The 16,984-nt window shown below is 35.5% G+C and overlaps 1 protein-coding gene across 2 annotated transcripts; it reads left to right on the top strand.

Annotated features, from left to right (window-relative positions):
- Nucleotides 1-1,551: 1,551 nt before the first annotated feature.
- Nucleotides 1,552-16,924, top strand: foxp3a (forkhead box P3a). Of its 2 annotated transcripts, none has more exons than XM_051653401.1 (14): nt 1,552-1,596; nt 2,363-2,434; nt 6,149-6,321; nt 7,508-7,582; nt 7,705-7,795; nt 7,916-8,084; nt 8,196-8,303; nt 8,410-8,497; nt 8,763-8,831; nt 11,542-11,695; nt 12,188-12,264; nt 12,346-12,447; nt 12,693-12,814; nt 16,525-16,924. In XM_051653401.1, the coding sequence occupies exons 3-14, from the start codon at nt 6,151-6,153 to the stop codon at nt 16,598-16,600; spliced, it is 1,302 nt and encodes a 433-aa protein (XP_051509361.1). In that variant the 5' UTR covers nt 1,552-1,596; nt 2,363-2,434; nt 6,149-6,150; the 3' UTR covers nt 16,601-16,924. The 2 variants fall into 2 exon arrangements, with proteins under 2 accessions (XP_051509361.1, XP_051509359.1); XM_051653399.1 differs by having other exon boundaries at nt 1,554-1,596; nt 2,363-2,569.
- The last annotated feature ends 60 nt before the right edge of the window (nt 16,925-16,984 follow it).

Raw genomic sequence — 16,984 nt, 5'->3', positions numbered from 1 at the left:
CCACTTCCATAGTTTACTGCAGAAAACTCTGTATTTTTATAGAAACAAATATACTGTATTTGTTATGAAAGTTATAATTGAATCTCATGGAAGAGCAGTCTGTGAATTCATCAGAAATGCCTTATAGTGTATATTTTGAGTAATTCTCAGATTTTAAAAGCAATAGGAATGTATATTTGCAACATCTTGGAAAGTTTTTGGTGACAGACTTTCTATAATCTCAGTGTAAGTGTATTTTCCATAGCTAAATTAAATTTGATAATAAATCTTTTTTTAAATTAGATTTACAGTCCAATTGAACTAATGTTCAGTATCTGGTTTCAACCTCTATATAAAGAAATAGCTTAAATGTTCAATCAGTCATTGAATGCTTAAACTTGATCTACATATTCTGCATGCATTTTGGTTTATGTAATAATCATTTTCACTAATCACACTTCATAAATGTAGTCCCAAAATGCATTTAAATAATACTGATTTGCCAGCTGTTAATATACAGTATGTGTGTTTAAAACATTATATTCAGTTTTCATTGTCATTAACTGTTTTTAAGTTTCCAGTGAAAAAGTAATGCATATCTACATACAGTACATGAGTTTGGGAGTGTCATTATTGAAGATGCACTTTGAGAAAAACATTTGTTAAAAAACATTCAAAATTGACCTTTTTCAACCACAGGATGAGCCTGTTTTTTCCTGCGTTAAACTAATCGACAAATGCAAAATACACATGAACATATGTTCAGTTTCCCGCCAGAACCCAAATATAACATCACACCCTGTAAACGGACTTTCCGAACACGTAACAGGTTATTTTCCTGTGTTCCGGAATGGACTTCACCGGTTTGAGTCAGTTGCTTGACATGTTGTGTAGCAGTTTTATTATTACTTTTTATAACTGTATCGTATTTGTTTTTTTTTTTTATTTGATTCAAATATCTAATCCATGAAACAAAGTTTTATCTTATAAGTGACTTCTTCAGATGTCACAGGATGAATGAAGAAAAACAAAGCAAAGCAAAATAAAACAAAACAAAACTATTTGCAGGAGCTCATGCCTTTCCTGTGGTAAAACAGCATTAATTAAGGCTGTTTAAGATGAGTTTGCGCTTTGGCTCATGGAATAATCTCTTTGGAACAATGACTGTATAAATTTGTGATACTTTGGCTTGGCTTGTACTACAAGAGCCAACTATCTTTCAAATCTATAAAATATTAAGCAGAAAATGTGCATTTGTGTATAAAACCCCCTCAGTATTCACTTCAAAAGAATTCTGGCATTTTGCTGCAATGAAATGTTTCTAAAATAGGAATCAGAAATGCCACAAAATGCAACATAATTTCTGAAGGTAATGTGCAGACAGTCTGGCTAGTTAGACAACACTCTGTAAAAGCACACATGTACATTATGAATAATACACACATACACTCACAATACACACACACCAACACCTTGTGGGGAAACCGATTCTCTTTAGCCTCATTTCCACTAAATGTCATGGTGAAAATTATAAAAGGGGTGACCCAAACATTTTCCAGTGCACTCACCCTAATAATTGCTCTCTTTGTCACACCACTCCGACACTCGCACAACAAGGTGAGCTCTTTTTTACTTTCCTCACTTCCCTTTAACCTGGTTGTATTTGTTAGGTATTTACAAAATATATTTGATCATTATTGGAGATAAAATATTCTCAACATTATTGGAGATAATAATATTCTCAACAATATTAGAATACATTTTTATAAATAAAAATGCTCATTTAAAAGAAATATGCCTTTAAATGAATTATTGTATTTTTTGTGTGCCACTTCTAGGATTTGTCTGTGATTTTTGCTAATGAGATTATTAATTTAGGAAATCTGTTTTTAGGTGATGCTGAATTTAAAGGCTCAAAGTATAGTATGATTATGTAAATGTACATACAATTTTGTGTAACGTTACGACTCAAAAAGTGGCAAGTCAGTGACAGACAAATAAGTTTGAGTTCTTACAATGACCATGTTCATTTGTTGTTGTTTTAAAACTACATATTGAATAAATCTGTTTCTTTTGTATTCTGAGTGCTCAAATAATTCCACTTATTTCAAACCAACCACTACACATAAAAAAATATTACACATAAAAATCCAGATCATGCCATTTCAATTTACATTTGCAATTTATAATGCAGCACTTTGAAACACATCCGCACTAAAAGCACCTCAAGCACCACGCTGAAGTTCTTAAACTGACAGACTCTACTGAACCAAAGAGTGTGCTTTCCTAAAGTGCAAACGCAAATGAGGTTTGTGCATCTTGTGCCAATGCTTCTTACAGACACAAAGTCAAACTCAGTGTTTGGGTTTTCTTTCCTGTTCAGCGGCACCACAAAGCCCTTTGCTGAGGAGAACGAAGGAACCAGAGCAACAGACACAAAGGAAAGGTGTAGGAGGTACAACATGCTCTTTCTTCTACACAGAGCTCCTGCAGTTATGAAAGCAATTCCATCATGCGTTGGGTAAAATACTGGCTATGAAAATTAATGTTCCATAATATAGGATAATCACTCAGGCAACAGGTGTAAAGGGTAAGTTACAAAACTCTAAAAATACACTTCTTGTGTACCTGGGAGCTGTTGATAAAAGGGGGTGAAAATGTGTTCGAAAACAAAAGCAGATGACACATGTTCAGAATTTTAAAAATAATTTGATTGACAAAAGGGTTTACACAATTATTTACAAGTGTTTATGATGTCTTTGTTTTAGCCTTTTAAAGGGTCACATCTTTTTTGAAGGTTTTAACTATGAAATCCAATCTTTATGACTCCTAAAAAGACACGTTATGATAGCATTAGCTAGTTATGATTGCAAAAGAAGAGTAATCATACAGACTGGATAACCAATTTTCAGTGCTTGCTGAAATGTGTAAAATGGATAGGATATACAAAATTAAACAGGCTAATGGAGACACAGTCATCTTGATGCATAGATGTTGGTTATTCATTTTCAAAATCATAACACATAATACTAAACCAGGGATATATGATGCAAGTTGTACTTTTAGTGCAAGATGTGCTTCAAATTACACATCTTCTGCAATTGCCACAGACTGCCACAAACAATTCTGACCTCCAACAATGATGTGATAAAGCATGATTGCCGTGATATTTTTCTAAGATGGTTGAACTGGGGCACAGGGTGTCCAGCTATTCAATTTACAGTACAGTAACATACAGTACAGCATGCCCCAAATATTCCAGTTTTCAATTCATATCATCATATTGTGTCAGCTAGCTCTATTAAATGAGTGGGCAGCGAGAACAATCGAAAAAAGTGGAAAAAGTGAGTCAAAATGAAATCTTCAAGCTATAAACAGCTGAAGCAGAGGAGGATTTAGGCCAGAATGCTCTCTCTGTTCCATATCTGTAATAACTGTATTAATAAGTTTCAGGTTCACTACAAATTGAAAGAATTTCATCAGAGTGTGTTGCTTTAGTTGCAGATCGATGTGGTTTCTATTGACACGCAGCTTAGATCTATTGATTATTCAGGATCATTGGGACTGTGAATTCCACATCACAACATTAAATCTGTTTTGGTAAGGTTATGAGAGACAAACATGGAAACTAAAATAGATTTTTTAAGTTTCAAAAGTGGAGTTACTGCAAAATGAAAGTTGTTGCTGGTCCATACTACACTCATATCTTGAGGGATTTCAGCTCAGTGAATAGAACTGAGAGAATGCTATATTCAGACTGAGAGACGAATAATGAATTTCAGTGCCTTGAATAATCCCAGTCCTATCAATATCATCTTCTGGTCAAACTCTCCCGAGGAGCAAATTAGAGTCAATGCACAGTTCTTACACAAGTGTAAAACAGTACATTTACATGTGCAGTTATAACTGAGCTACAGCAGAGTTTTTGTAGTCAAGCTACAGCCTTCATGTCCAAGTATACATGGCACAATGCGTAATCAAATATTTGAAGAAGTGTTAAATACACATTTTGCACCACTTAATGTGAACAACGACGAGGTCAACTGTGGTCTGACAAACATACATTCTGAACAGACCCAAGTTACAATTGTATCGGACTGAAATCAAACTTTTAAAGTGCATGTAAATATAGTAACTGAAAAGTAGTCAAATTATTCCAAATTTCAAAAATAATTGTACAAAATTCTAATTATTGGAGAATATACACTCTCACACATCTGTGTAAATTAAACATCAGATTATTAGTCTTGATGACTAGTGAAATGGAGTCCAGAAAAGAGCAGAAAAAGACACCTGCTCATTAAATAATAACTTGTTGTGCTTACACTGCTTTTATGTTACATTTAGGGATGCACCGATATGAAAATAGGGATGCGATACTGATTTTAACAAAAAACCTATAGGTCGATAATGATACCGATATTTTGCAACTTAGCTTATTTTGTCATCAGATCACTGTTTTACTTATAAATGCTTAAAAAATGCAGAAAGAGGTCCAAAAGCTTTTATACTGTTCTATCAAGAACATATTTCCAAAATACTGTAGCCTATATCATTTCCGATATCTCAGAAGTCAAATTCTGCTGGTTTCAAAGCATTTTGGATGGTTTCCCTCATCATGTAGCCGATAGGTAAGTGCTGCTTTCACAACTGTCACATCCGTTTATGGCATTTTTTCCACATTGATGTGAGAACAAGAAAGAATAAAAATTTAAGCCTCAAGCTGAAAAAATCAAGGATGTCTTCAAAAATAATGCCATAAATAGTTTTCATTTATCACTTAATGTTATACAAAGTAAACATAAAAAGCTAAATCAATATTTGGTGTGGCCACCTTTGCCTTTAAAACAGCCCCAATTCTCCTAGGTACACCTGAACACAGTTTTCTTGGTTGTTGGCAGATAGGATGTTCCAAGCTTCTTGGAGAATTCGCCACAGTTCTTCTGTCTATTTAGGCTGTCTCAATTGCTTCTGTCTCTTTATGTAATCTCAGACTGACACGATGTTCAGTGAGGGGCTTTGTGGGGGCCATGACATCTGTTGCAGGGCCCCCAGTTCTTCTGTTCTAATCTTTTTTTATTTGCAAAAGTAATGTTTGGGAGTCTAACATTTATATTTCCTATTGACACACTAAAGCTGAAGATATAAATAACCATCATAAGACAAATGCTTTTGTGAAACATCGTATGTGCCTAAAACTTTTGCACAGTGCTGATGCCACTGCAACAAGGGGTGCCTCACAGGACTAAAAATATGTCCTTGAAAGTATAGAAACATGCTGCAAACATGTGCAATTAATATTTTTTTTAATTCTCAGCCTACAAGATGTTTATAGTATGAACATAGTTCGAAAACATTTGTTTCGATTCAGTACCCGCAAAACAAGGCTCTCCTCTGATTTCCTACATCTGTCTATATCTCATTCTTATCACATCAAGTTGCACACTTAAACCCCCCCCCCCACACCCCAGGTGACATTTATCACACTGGATGTGGTTAATTTCGAAATGTCACATCACCTGCCAAAGAAATAAGAAACACAAACTTTCTGCAAAGCTTACCCTCAAAACAGGACTTCTTCAACAAGTTCACAAAACCGCAATGACAGTGGTGCTCTAAAATCCAAAGACGAAAACTTTTGCATGTTTTCCTTTCACTCCATTTATTTTTCTATCTTTCTTTCTTTCTTTCTTTCTTTTTTCCTCAATCCAATTTCTCAGTTTCACATTTTTTACGCAAACAATTTATTGGAATGCCATATTCCAAATATATTACTAATAATATTAATAATAAATGAAAATTTTACGTTCAACCAATTGTTTGTTCCATAGAATGTAGATAAAAGTTCTACAATGAAAATGAAAACCAGTGTTTTTAAAGTATGAGGGGCCCATCACTGGCTTTCCTGACCTTTTGGTCCCTGTTTGTAGTGAAGTGTGTTTGTGTTCAGAACACACCTACACAGTGCAACAAGAGAAGTAAAAAAATTTCCTTGTGCAGTCTTGAATTTGCATCAAAAAACATGTAACGTTATATTTGGAAACTTTGAGAATATGTGAACGTACTTACACAGGAAAGTGTAGGTATGCGCTTGGAGAGCTGATATAATCAACTCTCAGTATTAATGTTATTATTATGGTATGTAAGCTCTTTTATATCTGACCTCCAGGAATGCTTCAAAATGGCACAGGAACACACAGAGGTGGTGATAACCGGAGCAGGCAAAGTCAGCAACCTCCACATCAATATCAAAAGGATGATTATCCAAACTTTTCCAGCACACAGATGAAGCCCAAAGGAATTACTTCACCTCTGACCTCTGCTAAGCCCATGGCTACTAAGGTAACAGACTGGAAACATATTTGTGTCTTGCTGAAGATTACCAAATAACAAATTAAGTTTTTAATTATTGTTGTAATTTGCATTTACTGTAAATTGATACACTTACCTTACAACATAACTATACGTAAAGCATAAAGGAGCTCAGTTCAACTCCACCCACAAGAATGATGTTGGCAACGCATAATCAAACATTCCTCCATCTTAAAAAGTAGTCCTCAATAACACTGAGACAACTTTACAGTTTAAGTAACAAACTCCTTTTTTTCCTTCTCTCTATTAAAAGTATATTAAAGGAATAGTTCACCCAAAAATGAAAATCCTCTCATCATTTATTCACCCTAATGCCATCCCAGATGTGTATGACTTTCTTTCTTTTCTGCTGAACACAAACAAAGATTTTTAGAAGAATATTTTAGCTCTGTAGGTTCTTACAATGCAAGTCAATGGGTACCAACATTTTGAAGCACCAAAAAGCACATAGAGGCAGCATAAAAGTAACCCATAAGACTCCAGTGGTTAAATCTATATATTCAGAAGTGAGATGATAGGTGTGGGTGAGAAACAGATCAATATACAAGTAATTTTTACTATAAATTCTCTTCCTTCCCAGTAGGTGGCAATATGCACGAATAATGTGAATCACCAAAAACAAGAGAAGAAGAATGTGAAATTGGAGAATGATAGTTAAAAAAGACTTAAATATTGATCTGTTTCTCACCCACACTTATCACTTCTGAATATATGGATTAAACTACTGGAGTCTTATGGATTACTTTTATGCTGCCTTTATGTGCTGTTGGAGCTTCCAAATATTGGCATTCATTCACTTGCATTGTGAGGACCTACAGAGCTGAAATATTCTTCTAGAAATCTTTGTTTCTGTTCAGCAGAGGAAAGAAAGTCATACACATCTGGGATGGCATCAGGGTGAGTAAATAATGAGAGAATTTACATTTTAGGGTGAACTATTCCTTTAAGAGAAGCTGATATGGTGTCCTATAGACATTCATTTGAAATTAACTACAGTTTTACATATGACTTAAATATTGATCTGTTTCTCATCCAAAAACCCAAATATGTTTTCAGTTTGGATTTTCAGTTTAGGTTGAGCTTGAATTTCCTTTCTGTTTTGTCACACTATAAAAACGCACCTTGTTGTGTTCCCTCTGTGACTGTGATTTCAAAGGTTTCTGTCACCTTGGAGAGTGATCTCAGAAGTTCTGGCTCATCTCGCATTCAAAATTACCCTCTACATCAGCAGGTACAAACCAATTGTAAAAGTTTTCCCTTCCACAGTAAAGTCTAGGTTAAATGACAAATCTACTTTAAAGTTTTTTTTCTTAAAGCATTAAGCACTATCCCTTCTCTGTTGTCTGTGTCCAGAGTTCCAGCGAAAATACAAGCAAACAGCAGCTTCATTTTCAACAGCCCAGGCCATCAGTACTACGCAAAGGCAACCAGCCTTTCCCACAAGGTAATGTTGACTAACAGACTGCCTTAAAATTAGCAAAAGCACTAGAACAGAACAGAAGTCAGTGTTGCAGAAACACAACCGAATATTATTAATCCACATACCCTTCATGATGCTTCTCAGCTGTGGCCTTTCAGTCTGGTGTGCATGACTGGGTTGTGGGTGCTGTGTGTAAGACGGAGCCTGAAAGTGACCTGTCAGATTTTGCCCACCTTTACACTGGCCAATCAGAAAGCAGGCTCAGGGCCTCCAGGTCAGGTCCTCAGGCAAGCAGCCAAGAGCACACTGAAAAGTGAGTATCTTGTGTGACTAGGCAAACAAACAATTAAACAAACTGACAAACAAATAAATAATCCACATGTGAGCCCTATTGTGCATTTTATTTTTTTATTTTTTTCTCTAGGCATCGATATACTGTTCCAGAAGGCTTGCTGTATGTTAAAGGACAATGTAGATGGCCAGGGTGCTTAAGGAGCAGGGAAGTGTTCAGGGAATATGCACATTTCTTAAAGTGAGCCACAAAATAATTAATACTTAAAACAAATAATTAACCAAAATAATTCCATCAATAAACTGATTTCTGAATGTCTTTCTGTTTATCCTTTCTGTTAATCCAGACATCTGTCTACTGAGCATGCTCCTGGGGACAGAAGTGTAGCCCAGCTGAGGATGCAGAAAGACAAGGTACAGCATATGGAGACTCAGGTATGGAACCCCAATGCTCAAAACAAAACCAGTGCTCTCACACACTGTGCGTACTGCTGCTTATACTTTCAGGAAATGACACTGTTTGTTGTAGATTTAATTTAAGTATGAAATACAGAACCAATTTATTATGTACCCCAGGAGCCATTGATTCATAAGTTCTGATAGCTATGTTGTTCTGTATTTATGTAAGTTTTGAGAACTGCATTATAAATGGATGGTTTTTATGAGCCTTCATTATGTTGTGTTTTAATGTTACTGTTAGTTGTCTGCAGAGAGACAGAAACTGCAGGCTATGCAGCTACACCTGTTTGATGTCAAATCTACCTCTGAGGTAAGCACTTATACATGGTTGGGGAGTAACGGGATTACGTATTGAAATTACAAAATTATATTCCACTACAATTACAGTTTAAATGGTTATCAAAATACAGTTACATTCAAAAATAATTTTGATTACTAAAGAGATTACTTTGCATTTTATTATTATTTGTTTCATGTAGTATTTAGTCTGTTCAGTTGGGAAACATTTATCCATATAAATGATGTGATCAGAGGTCGTTGTGTACACTCTGTGGGGGTTTGAAGTAAGTTTGGAGCAGCAGAAATAGTTAATCTTGTGTATATTGTCATGTGAACATTTAGCCTTATGCTAAGCTAAAATACAATACCATTTTTACATGCTCCTGTTACCAGGCACAATTATCTTTTTTTCTTTCTAGTAAGACATTTGATATTAGGGGAAAATAATGCACTACAAGAATCTTATTCTTGATGAGAATTTTTGTATTGTTTTCCTGTAAAAATATCTGAAAATCCTTTGAACAAGATACATCTGCTTTATCTTCTTTTAGAAACAACACTGCATAAGATATTTAAGCTTTTCTCAGAGAAGATATTTTTAATATGTGTCTTACTGTAATGGCAGATTTATTCATTTGTTTGTTTGTTATTAACTTATTTATAGTCAAAACAAGCAAAAACACATCTGCCAGTGCTGAAGAAGTAATCCAAAGTATTAAGATTATGTTACTGACCTTGAGTAATCTAATGGAGTACATTACAAATTACATTTTTCTGCAGGTACTCTAATCTGTAGTGGAATACATTTTAAAAGTAACCCTCCCAACCCTTCAATTATATCACTTTGAATCATATTAAATTATACCACATATATATTCTTATCTAACTCTGACTGTGGTACAACATTTAACCTTTTTAAACCTGGTCTAAAATGTAAGACAAAATGTAAACCCTTACCAGGTGACAAAAATGAAGTACACACTTGCTGCCTGAGAAGGTAATAGCAGCCAGGTGCTATTAATCAAATACACCTGCTGAGTTGCGGAACTTTCAGCTTTTATAAAAGCAGTAACTAAGCAATTCACAGATGCAGTTGTGTTGGTCCTCATTTGTTTTGGAAGGGTTATAAGGCAACTTCTAATCCATCTGAAATGGTGAGAGGAGTTGTTTATAAATGAAGAACATTCAAGACATTTGGCATTCTTCTCATAAGTGGGTATCCCAGCAAACTTATTCACTAAGGTGAGAATGTAGAATGCTCAGAGAAACTGAATTCAAGGGCTACATAAAGTGATTTACAGAGCTTAAAGTCATGGCATTATGATCAATAAGACCGAAGAAGTATAATGCCTAATAAAAGGGCAACCAGGAGAAAAATCCTTTTTTTCTAGAAAGAACATGGCAGGTATGCAAAGTATGCACTAAATGTAGTGTATCCCTAAATATGTCTCCCATCGAATAGTACCAACTTGGCTTGTTCTTGCACACTGTAAACCCTTATGAGTAAGCAGAACTCAAAATATTTGAGGCAATCAGTTACATCAATAAAAAAATAAAATAAAAAGTTAATAAACTCCCAAGTTTTAGTACTTTCAGATTTTTATTTTGTATTACACATGCATGTTAATTGCTCTAAAGTAATACTGAGTAAGCTAACTCATACATTTTAAAGGCACTTAAATATAAATACAATTCTTCAGCTGAACTTAAAATTACCATGTAAGCTCAACTTAAATACTTCAAGTAGAGGAAACCTAACAAGCTGATACTAGCTAGAACTAGCAGATTCAGTGAATGCTAGGATGCCGAATGCATTTTAATTGCAACCACTATGCTCTGATTAGCATAGCAATTGCTCAATGAGTAAAGCAATTTACTGTGGAAAACTCTTAAATTGTTCCTGTCCTCAACCTAACCTCAAGCCCCACTATTCACCATAATGGTGACCCTCAAAAACTAACAAACTCTTCTTAAAACACGACAAAACATTAAACGCTAACAAGTCTCCCTTTTACATTCATCTTGCACAAAGACACATTACATAACACTTTATTTTAACATTTAATTTCCCCGTCGAGTGCCATGCAAAGCATGCTCGATAATAAAAATCCCTTGCCCAGTTTCAGTTAAATTTAAGTTCCTGTAAATTTAAAGAGACAAGTTCATTAAACTCAAAACGATAAAATAATTCAGGGTGCATAAAATATATCAGTTTCATGAACTCAAAAGAAAGAGAATGTTCTAGATTCTTATCAAGGTTAATTTATTTGAACTAATTAGAATGGTTTAATTTTTCCCTAATCAAAACAATAAATTATTTTGAGCATTAGGGTTTACAGTGCAGCCATGTGAGCTAGTCAGTCAACTTTACTATTAAGTCCTCTTTATACTATTGTTTTCTTGAGACAAAAGTGAGGCCATCTGTCTGCTGGCTGAAGCTGGACTGAAATCAGGTCATGTAAAAGGACAATGGTCCTCAGTATATCAACAATACAGAAAAAGAGTGTTAGAATACCCAAATCAAAATCCTGACCTCAGCCCCTTTGAGGGTGCTGTGGCCAAACCTAAGTGAGCTGTGCATAAATGTCATTAATTGAATTGTGCCTTTTATGTTTTGTTCATCTGATGTTAGATTTGCTATCTTTTAGGACCTGATGAAGACCAGAGGATGTTTTATGCCCTGAATTAATAATAAAAAAGGTGTACTTAATGTTGATGTAATTTTCTCTTTCTGATCTCAGGGTGGTAACCATCTGGAGAAGACAGGACATCTGTCAGGACTCCTGCAACCTGCAGCATGTCAGAACGTTAATGGTTTCTTTGACAGTGAGAGAGGGGCAGCTGATGCATTAACACAAGGATATTGGCAGATCTCTACCTCACAAGTTATACCAGGTCATTCAGCACCCCAAAACACTTGTAAAACAATGTGACCATTACTATTAAAAATCTCCATTAAAACCAATTTGACTAAAAATATATTTGAATGGATTCCTTTTAAGACTATCAGCCATTTATATTTCCACTCCACACACATCACATTGGAACAGTTGACCTGTATTATGATGTAACCATTTTCGTAAATACCCCACATTTTTCTTGTTTTTTGCCCATGTCTGTTAGCTTTGAGGCCATCTTTATGCTAGTGTACTCCTAAAAAATACTTTTAACAGATACGCTTTTAAAATGTACAGTCTCTTCAGGGAAAATGGACATAATATATTGATTGACTAAAATATCTTGCACTCGCATGCGCATCCAAATTTTTGAGAATGCCCCAACTTTCTGTTTCATTAGGAAATGTGTCAACACAGGAAAGACAACTGCACTCATTAAACCATTTCAAGGGGTCTTAAAAGTGATTTTTATTTCTGTATCGCTCCATAGGGATTATCCCCAGTTTTGAGTATTACAAGTACACAAACATCAGACCACCTTTCACATATGCCTCCATGATAAGATGGGTAAGGACTGCTGAATTACACTTCCTGTATATTTACTTTTCATTACCTGTCAGTCATACAAAAGCTGTGTCTGTATCTTAGGCGATCCTGGAGTCTCCAGAGAAACAGCTGACTCTGAACGAAATATATCACTGGTTTACGCGCATGTTCTTCTACTTCCGCCACAACACGGCCACGTGGAAGGTATGACATGGTATACATTTTATGTCATTCCATGACTCACTGACCACAAACAAGCCAATCCTGAAAGCCACAGCCTCCGGTTTCGAGATAACTTTCGCACTCATGTCACTGACAGAATGAAATTATGAAATTTGTTTAATGTCGGGGAAGACTACATGCATCTCAGATTACATGTAACTTCATTACAAATTTTAATACGCATTTCACTTTCTTCTAGTGATTGTTTTATTTTATTTTGTCTGTAGAATGCTGTTCGGCATAACCTCAGTCTTCATAAGTGCTTTGTGCGTGTTGAAGGAAGGAAAGGTTCCGTTTGGACAGTGGATGAGGAGGAATTTCTCAGAAGGAAAGGACAAAAGTTGCACAGGTATACCAACTTCACATTCTCTGTATGGATGGAAACAACATCTAAGATCTAGGCACTGTTGGTGGATAGTTGATTGTATGCATTAGCTATGTTCAGAGTGGAATCCTAGCTCATTACAAAATGAAAACTGCAGAATACAATATGTACAATACATTGTCACATGACATGACCTCACTACATTTGTCACAATCTAATACTGTTGCATGTTTAATTCAATGAATGCTCCAGTTATTTTATTGGAAATATTAATGGTTATTTTGTATTTTAATTCTATTTCATGTTTATAAAAAAAATTAAATAAATAAATAATAAAAAAAAAAATTTACTTGTATCAGTCTGATCAGGGCCGTTTCTGAGTATATGGGGGCCCTAAGTGACATTCTGCTTGGAGCTCCCCCCACTGCACCACCCCGGAATCCAGGCCCACCCATGAATTTCAGTTAAAATCTCCCTTCCCTCTTGGGCCAAAAGGGGGCCCCTATAACTGTCTAATTGAGCCATAACAGTTTCTGAGTCTTACTCACAGATTTGTAGGCCAGCCCGGAAGAAAACTGGCCATAGGTTCCCTCTGGATTTTCCCATGAATTTTTATAATGAGGTTTTTGAACTTGAGTAAAATAAGGTCTGTGGTAAACATTACTTGACAATACGTGGACGTTTTGCTCTACAACATAAATTACACACAGGCATACCTGTGTGTTAAAAAAAAAAACGTAATTCAATACGGCTTCAAAATTCACGTTTGAGATATTGCTATGTGTAATTTATGTTGTAGAACAAAACGTAAAGACAGACAGAGGGAACCCATGGTGAATTTTCTTCATAAAATGTGATCTCATCTTCATCAAAGTCACAATTACAGACAAAAACAATGTGCTTAAGCTAGCAAAACACAAACAGTTATAATCTTCATGTCTTTATTGAACACATTCACAGTGCTGTGGAAAAAGTAAGTGGACCCTTATATTTAATAACTGGTCGATCCTCATTTGGCAGCAATATCCTCAATCAAGCGTTCTGCACAACAGTCAGAAGGAATTTTGGACCATTCTTCCTTACTGCTTCAGCTCAGACATATTCGTAGGGTGTCTGGTGTGAACGACTCTCTTGAGGCCATTCCACAGCATCTCTATTGAGTTAAATTCTGGGCTCTGACTGGGCCACTCTAAAAGGTGGATTTTCTTTTTTTTTGAAGCCATTCTGTAGTTGATTTACTTTAATCACTGGGTGTGGCGGTATATACAGTGGTGTGAAAAAGTGTTTGCCCCCTTCCTGATTTCTTATTTTTTTGCATGTTTGTCACACTTAAATGTTTCAGATCATCAAACAAGTTTAAATATTAGTCAAAGATAACACAAGTAAACACAAAATGCAGTTTTTAAATGAAGGTTGTTATTATTAAGGGAAAACAAAATCCAAACCTACATGGCCCTGTGTGAAAAAGTGATTGCCCCCTAAATCTAATAACTGGTTGGGCCACCCTTAGCAGCAACAACTGCAATCAGCATTTGCGATAACTTGCAATGAGTCTTTTACAGCGCTGTGGAGGAATTTTGGCCCACTCATCTTTGCAGAATTGTTGTAATTCAGCCACATTGGAGGGTTTTCAAGCATGAACTGCCTTTTTAAGGTCATGCCACAGCATCTCAATAGGATTCAGGTCAGGACACTGACTAGGCCACTCCAAAGTCTTCATTTTGTTTTTCTTCAGCCATTCAGAGGTGGACTTGCTGGTGTGTTTTGGATCATTGTCCTGCTGCAGAACCCAAGTTCGCTTCAGCTTGAGGTCACGAACAGATGGCCGGACATTCTCCTTCAGGATTTTTTGGTAGACAGCAGAATTCATGGTTCCATTTATCACAGCAAGTCTTCCAGGTCCTGAAGCAGCAAAACAGCCCCAGACCATCACACTACCACCACCATATTTTATTGTTGGTATGATGTTCTTTTTCTGAAATGCGGTGTTACTTTTACACCAGATGTAATGGGACACACACCTTCCAAAAAGTTCAGCTTTTGTCTCGTCAGTCCACAGAGTATTTTCCCAAAAGTCTTGGGGATCATCAAGATGTTTTCTGGCAAAAATCAGACGAGCCTTAATGTTCTTTTTGTTCAGCAGTTGTTTTCGTCTTGGAACTCTGCCATGCAGGCCATTTTTGCCCAGTCTCTTTCTTATGGTGGAGTCATGAACACTGACCTTAACTGAGGCAAGTGAGGCCTGCAGTTCTTTGGATGTTGTTGTGGGGTCTTTTGTGACCTCTTGGACGAGTCGTCACTGCGCTCTTGGGGTAATTTTGGTCGGCCGGCCACTCCTGGGAAGGTTCACCACTGTTCCATGTTTTCGCCATTTGTGGATAATGGCTCTCACTGTGGTTCTCTGGAGTCCCAAAGCTTTAGAAATGGCTTTATAACCTTTTCCAGACTGATAGATCTCAATTACTTTCTTTCTCATTTGTTCCTGAATTTCTTTGGATCTCAGCATGATGTCTAGCTTTTGAAGATCTTTTGGTCTACTTTACTTTGTCAGGCAGGTCCTATTTAAGTGATTTCTTGATTGAGAACAGGTGTGGCAGTAATCAGGCCTGGGTGTGGCTAGAGAAATTGAACTCAGGTATGATAAACCACAGTTATGTTTTAACAGGTGGGGCAAACACTTTTTCACACAGGGCCATGTAGGTTTGGATTTTGTTTTCCCTTAATAATAACAACCTTCATTTAAAAACTGCATTTTGTGTTTACTTGTGTTGTCTTTGACTAATATTTAAACTTGTTTGATGATCTGAAACATTTAAGTGTGACAAACTGTATATGGTCCTCTCCCTGTTGCTCTTGATCTTCATCAACACTCTTTTGCACCACCAAGTAGTGAGGCCAAGTAGCAGAGAGCGAAGATTGTGCATCAGCATGCTACTGCTTTTCCTGCAATGAATTTCAAACCAAATTTTAATCACTGAAATTTTAGGCAAATTTGCAAATCAAAATAAAATGGGCTGAATATTACCTATTCAATAACAAAGATGAAATAAATAAAAAAACTGCATTTTTTTTGGAAGGTGAATATTTATTATTGAATTTTTATTGATGAAATTTTGTGCCAAATGCTTTCAACTGAAATATCCACACTTAAATATACAACCATATGAAATTGCATCCACAAAAAATGCAAACACTGTTAATACAATGCATTAATTTTTCAATTAGTGCAATTCAGTGTGCTTTTTTGTTTCAAAGACATTTGTCATTAATGTACTTCCATAAAGATCTCTTATACATTATACTGCACATTTTGACAAATGTAGTAGGTAATTTGGGTAACAAAAAATGTGTATACTGTTTACATTATACATGCTATAAACTACAGCAATAGTAAGAGTATTATGGTAGTATGCTTTTCCAAACATGGACATGTTCTGCATGCAAATACAATAAATTAAAAAATGATTAATATGGAATATCTGAGACGTAATATTTGTTACAGGTTATTTCCTGTGCTATGCAAGTAACACCTTATCTAACAGTATTTGAACTTTTAGGGACCTGGGGAGAGTGTGCTACTGGTATTCTGTAAGGTTGTCGATTGGTTTAATATAGTATGCTTTAAATTCGGAATGGGAGACACCTCAGCCTCTTGTGGACTAAACTGAGTTTTACACTGTTTGCTAATGAATCAATCAGAGATTAATAGCAGTTATACACCACTTTTTCTCCAGGGACCAGGACATTGGCTGGATGGCACCTTTTCACCTGTTTCCTCTGAATCCACAAGGTGAATCTTACCAGATATGAGGCCCATGTGGAATCTGGTTAAGATATTGCAAATTATATTCAATTACTAACAAAATAACAACTATTTGAAGAATTGTTCACACCTATGTTATTGCAGCTGATGGGATAAGTCATCTTGTGAAGGACAGACATGGTTGTTTTTAAGTTCTTTGAGATTGATGGTACTCTACAGAGGCATATTTTGAATAATATATATATATATATATATATATATATATATATATATATATATATATATAGCTTACTGCTGTACAAATACAGTTTAATTTAATATTGAAAACCATGCTGTTAAACAAAATTATAAAATAAAAATTATTATTTTTATGAATTGTAAATGATTTTTTTATATGCAAATAAAGAATATGAGAATACTTTTTGAAATAA

The sequence above is a fragment of the Myxocyprinus asiaticus genome, chromosome 24, assembly GCF_019703515.2.
Source record: "Myxocyprinus asiaticus isolate MX2 ecotype Aquarium Trade chromosome 24, UBuf_Myxa_2, whole genome shotgun sequence".
In the NCBI taxonomy this organism is placed as follows: domain Eukaryota; kingdom Metazoa; phylum Chordata; class Actinopteri; order Cypriniformes; family Catostomidae; genus Myxocyprinus; species Myxocyprinus asiaticus.
Note: the sequence above shows the minus strand (reverse complement) of the source record. Positions and strands in the feature narration are given on the sequence as shown.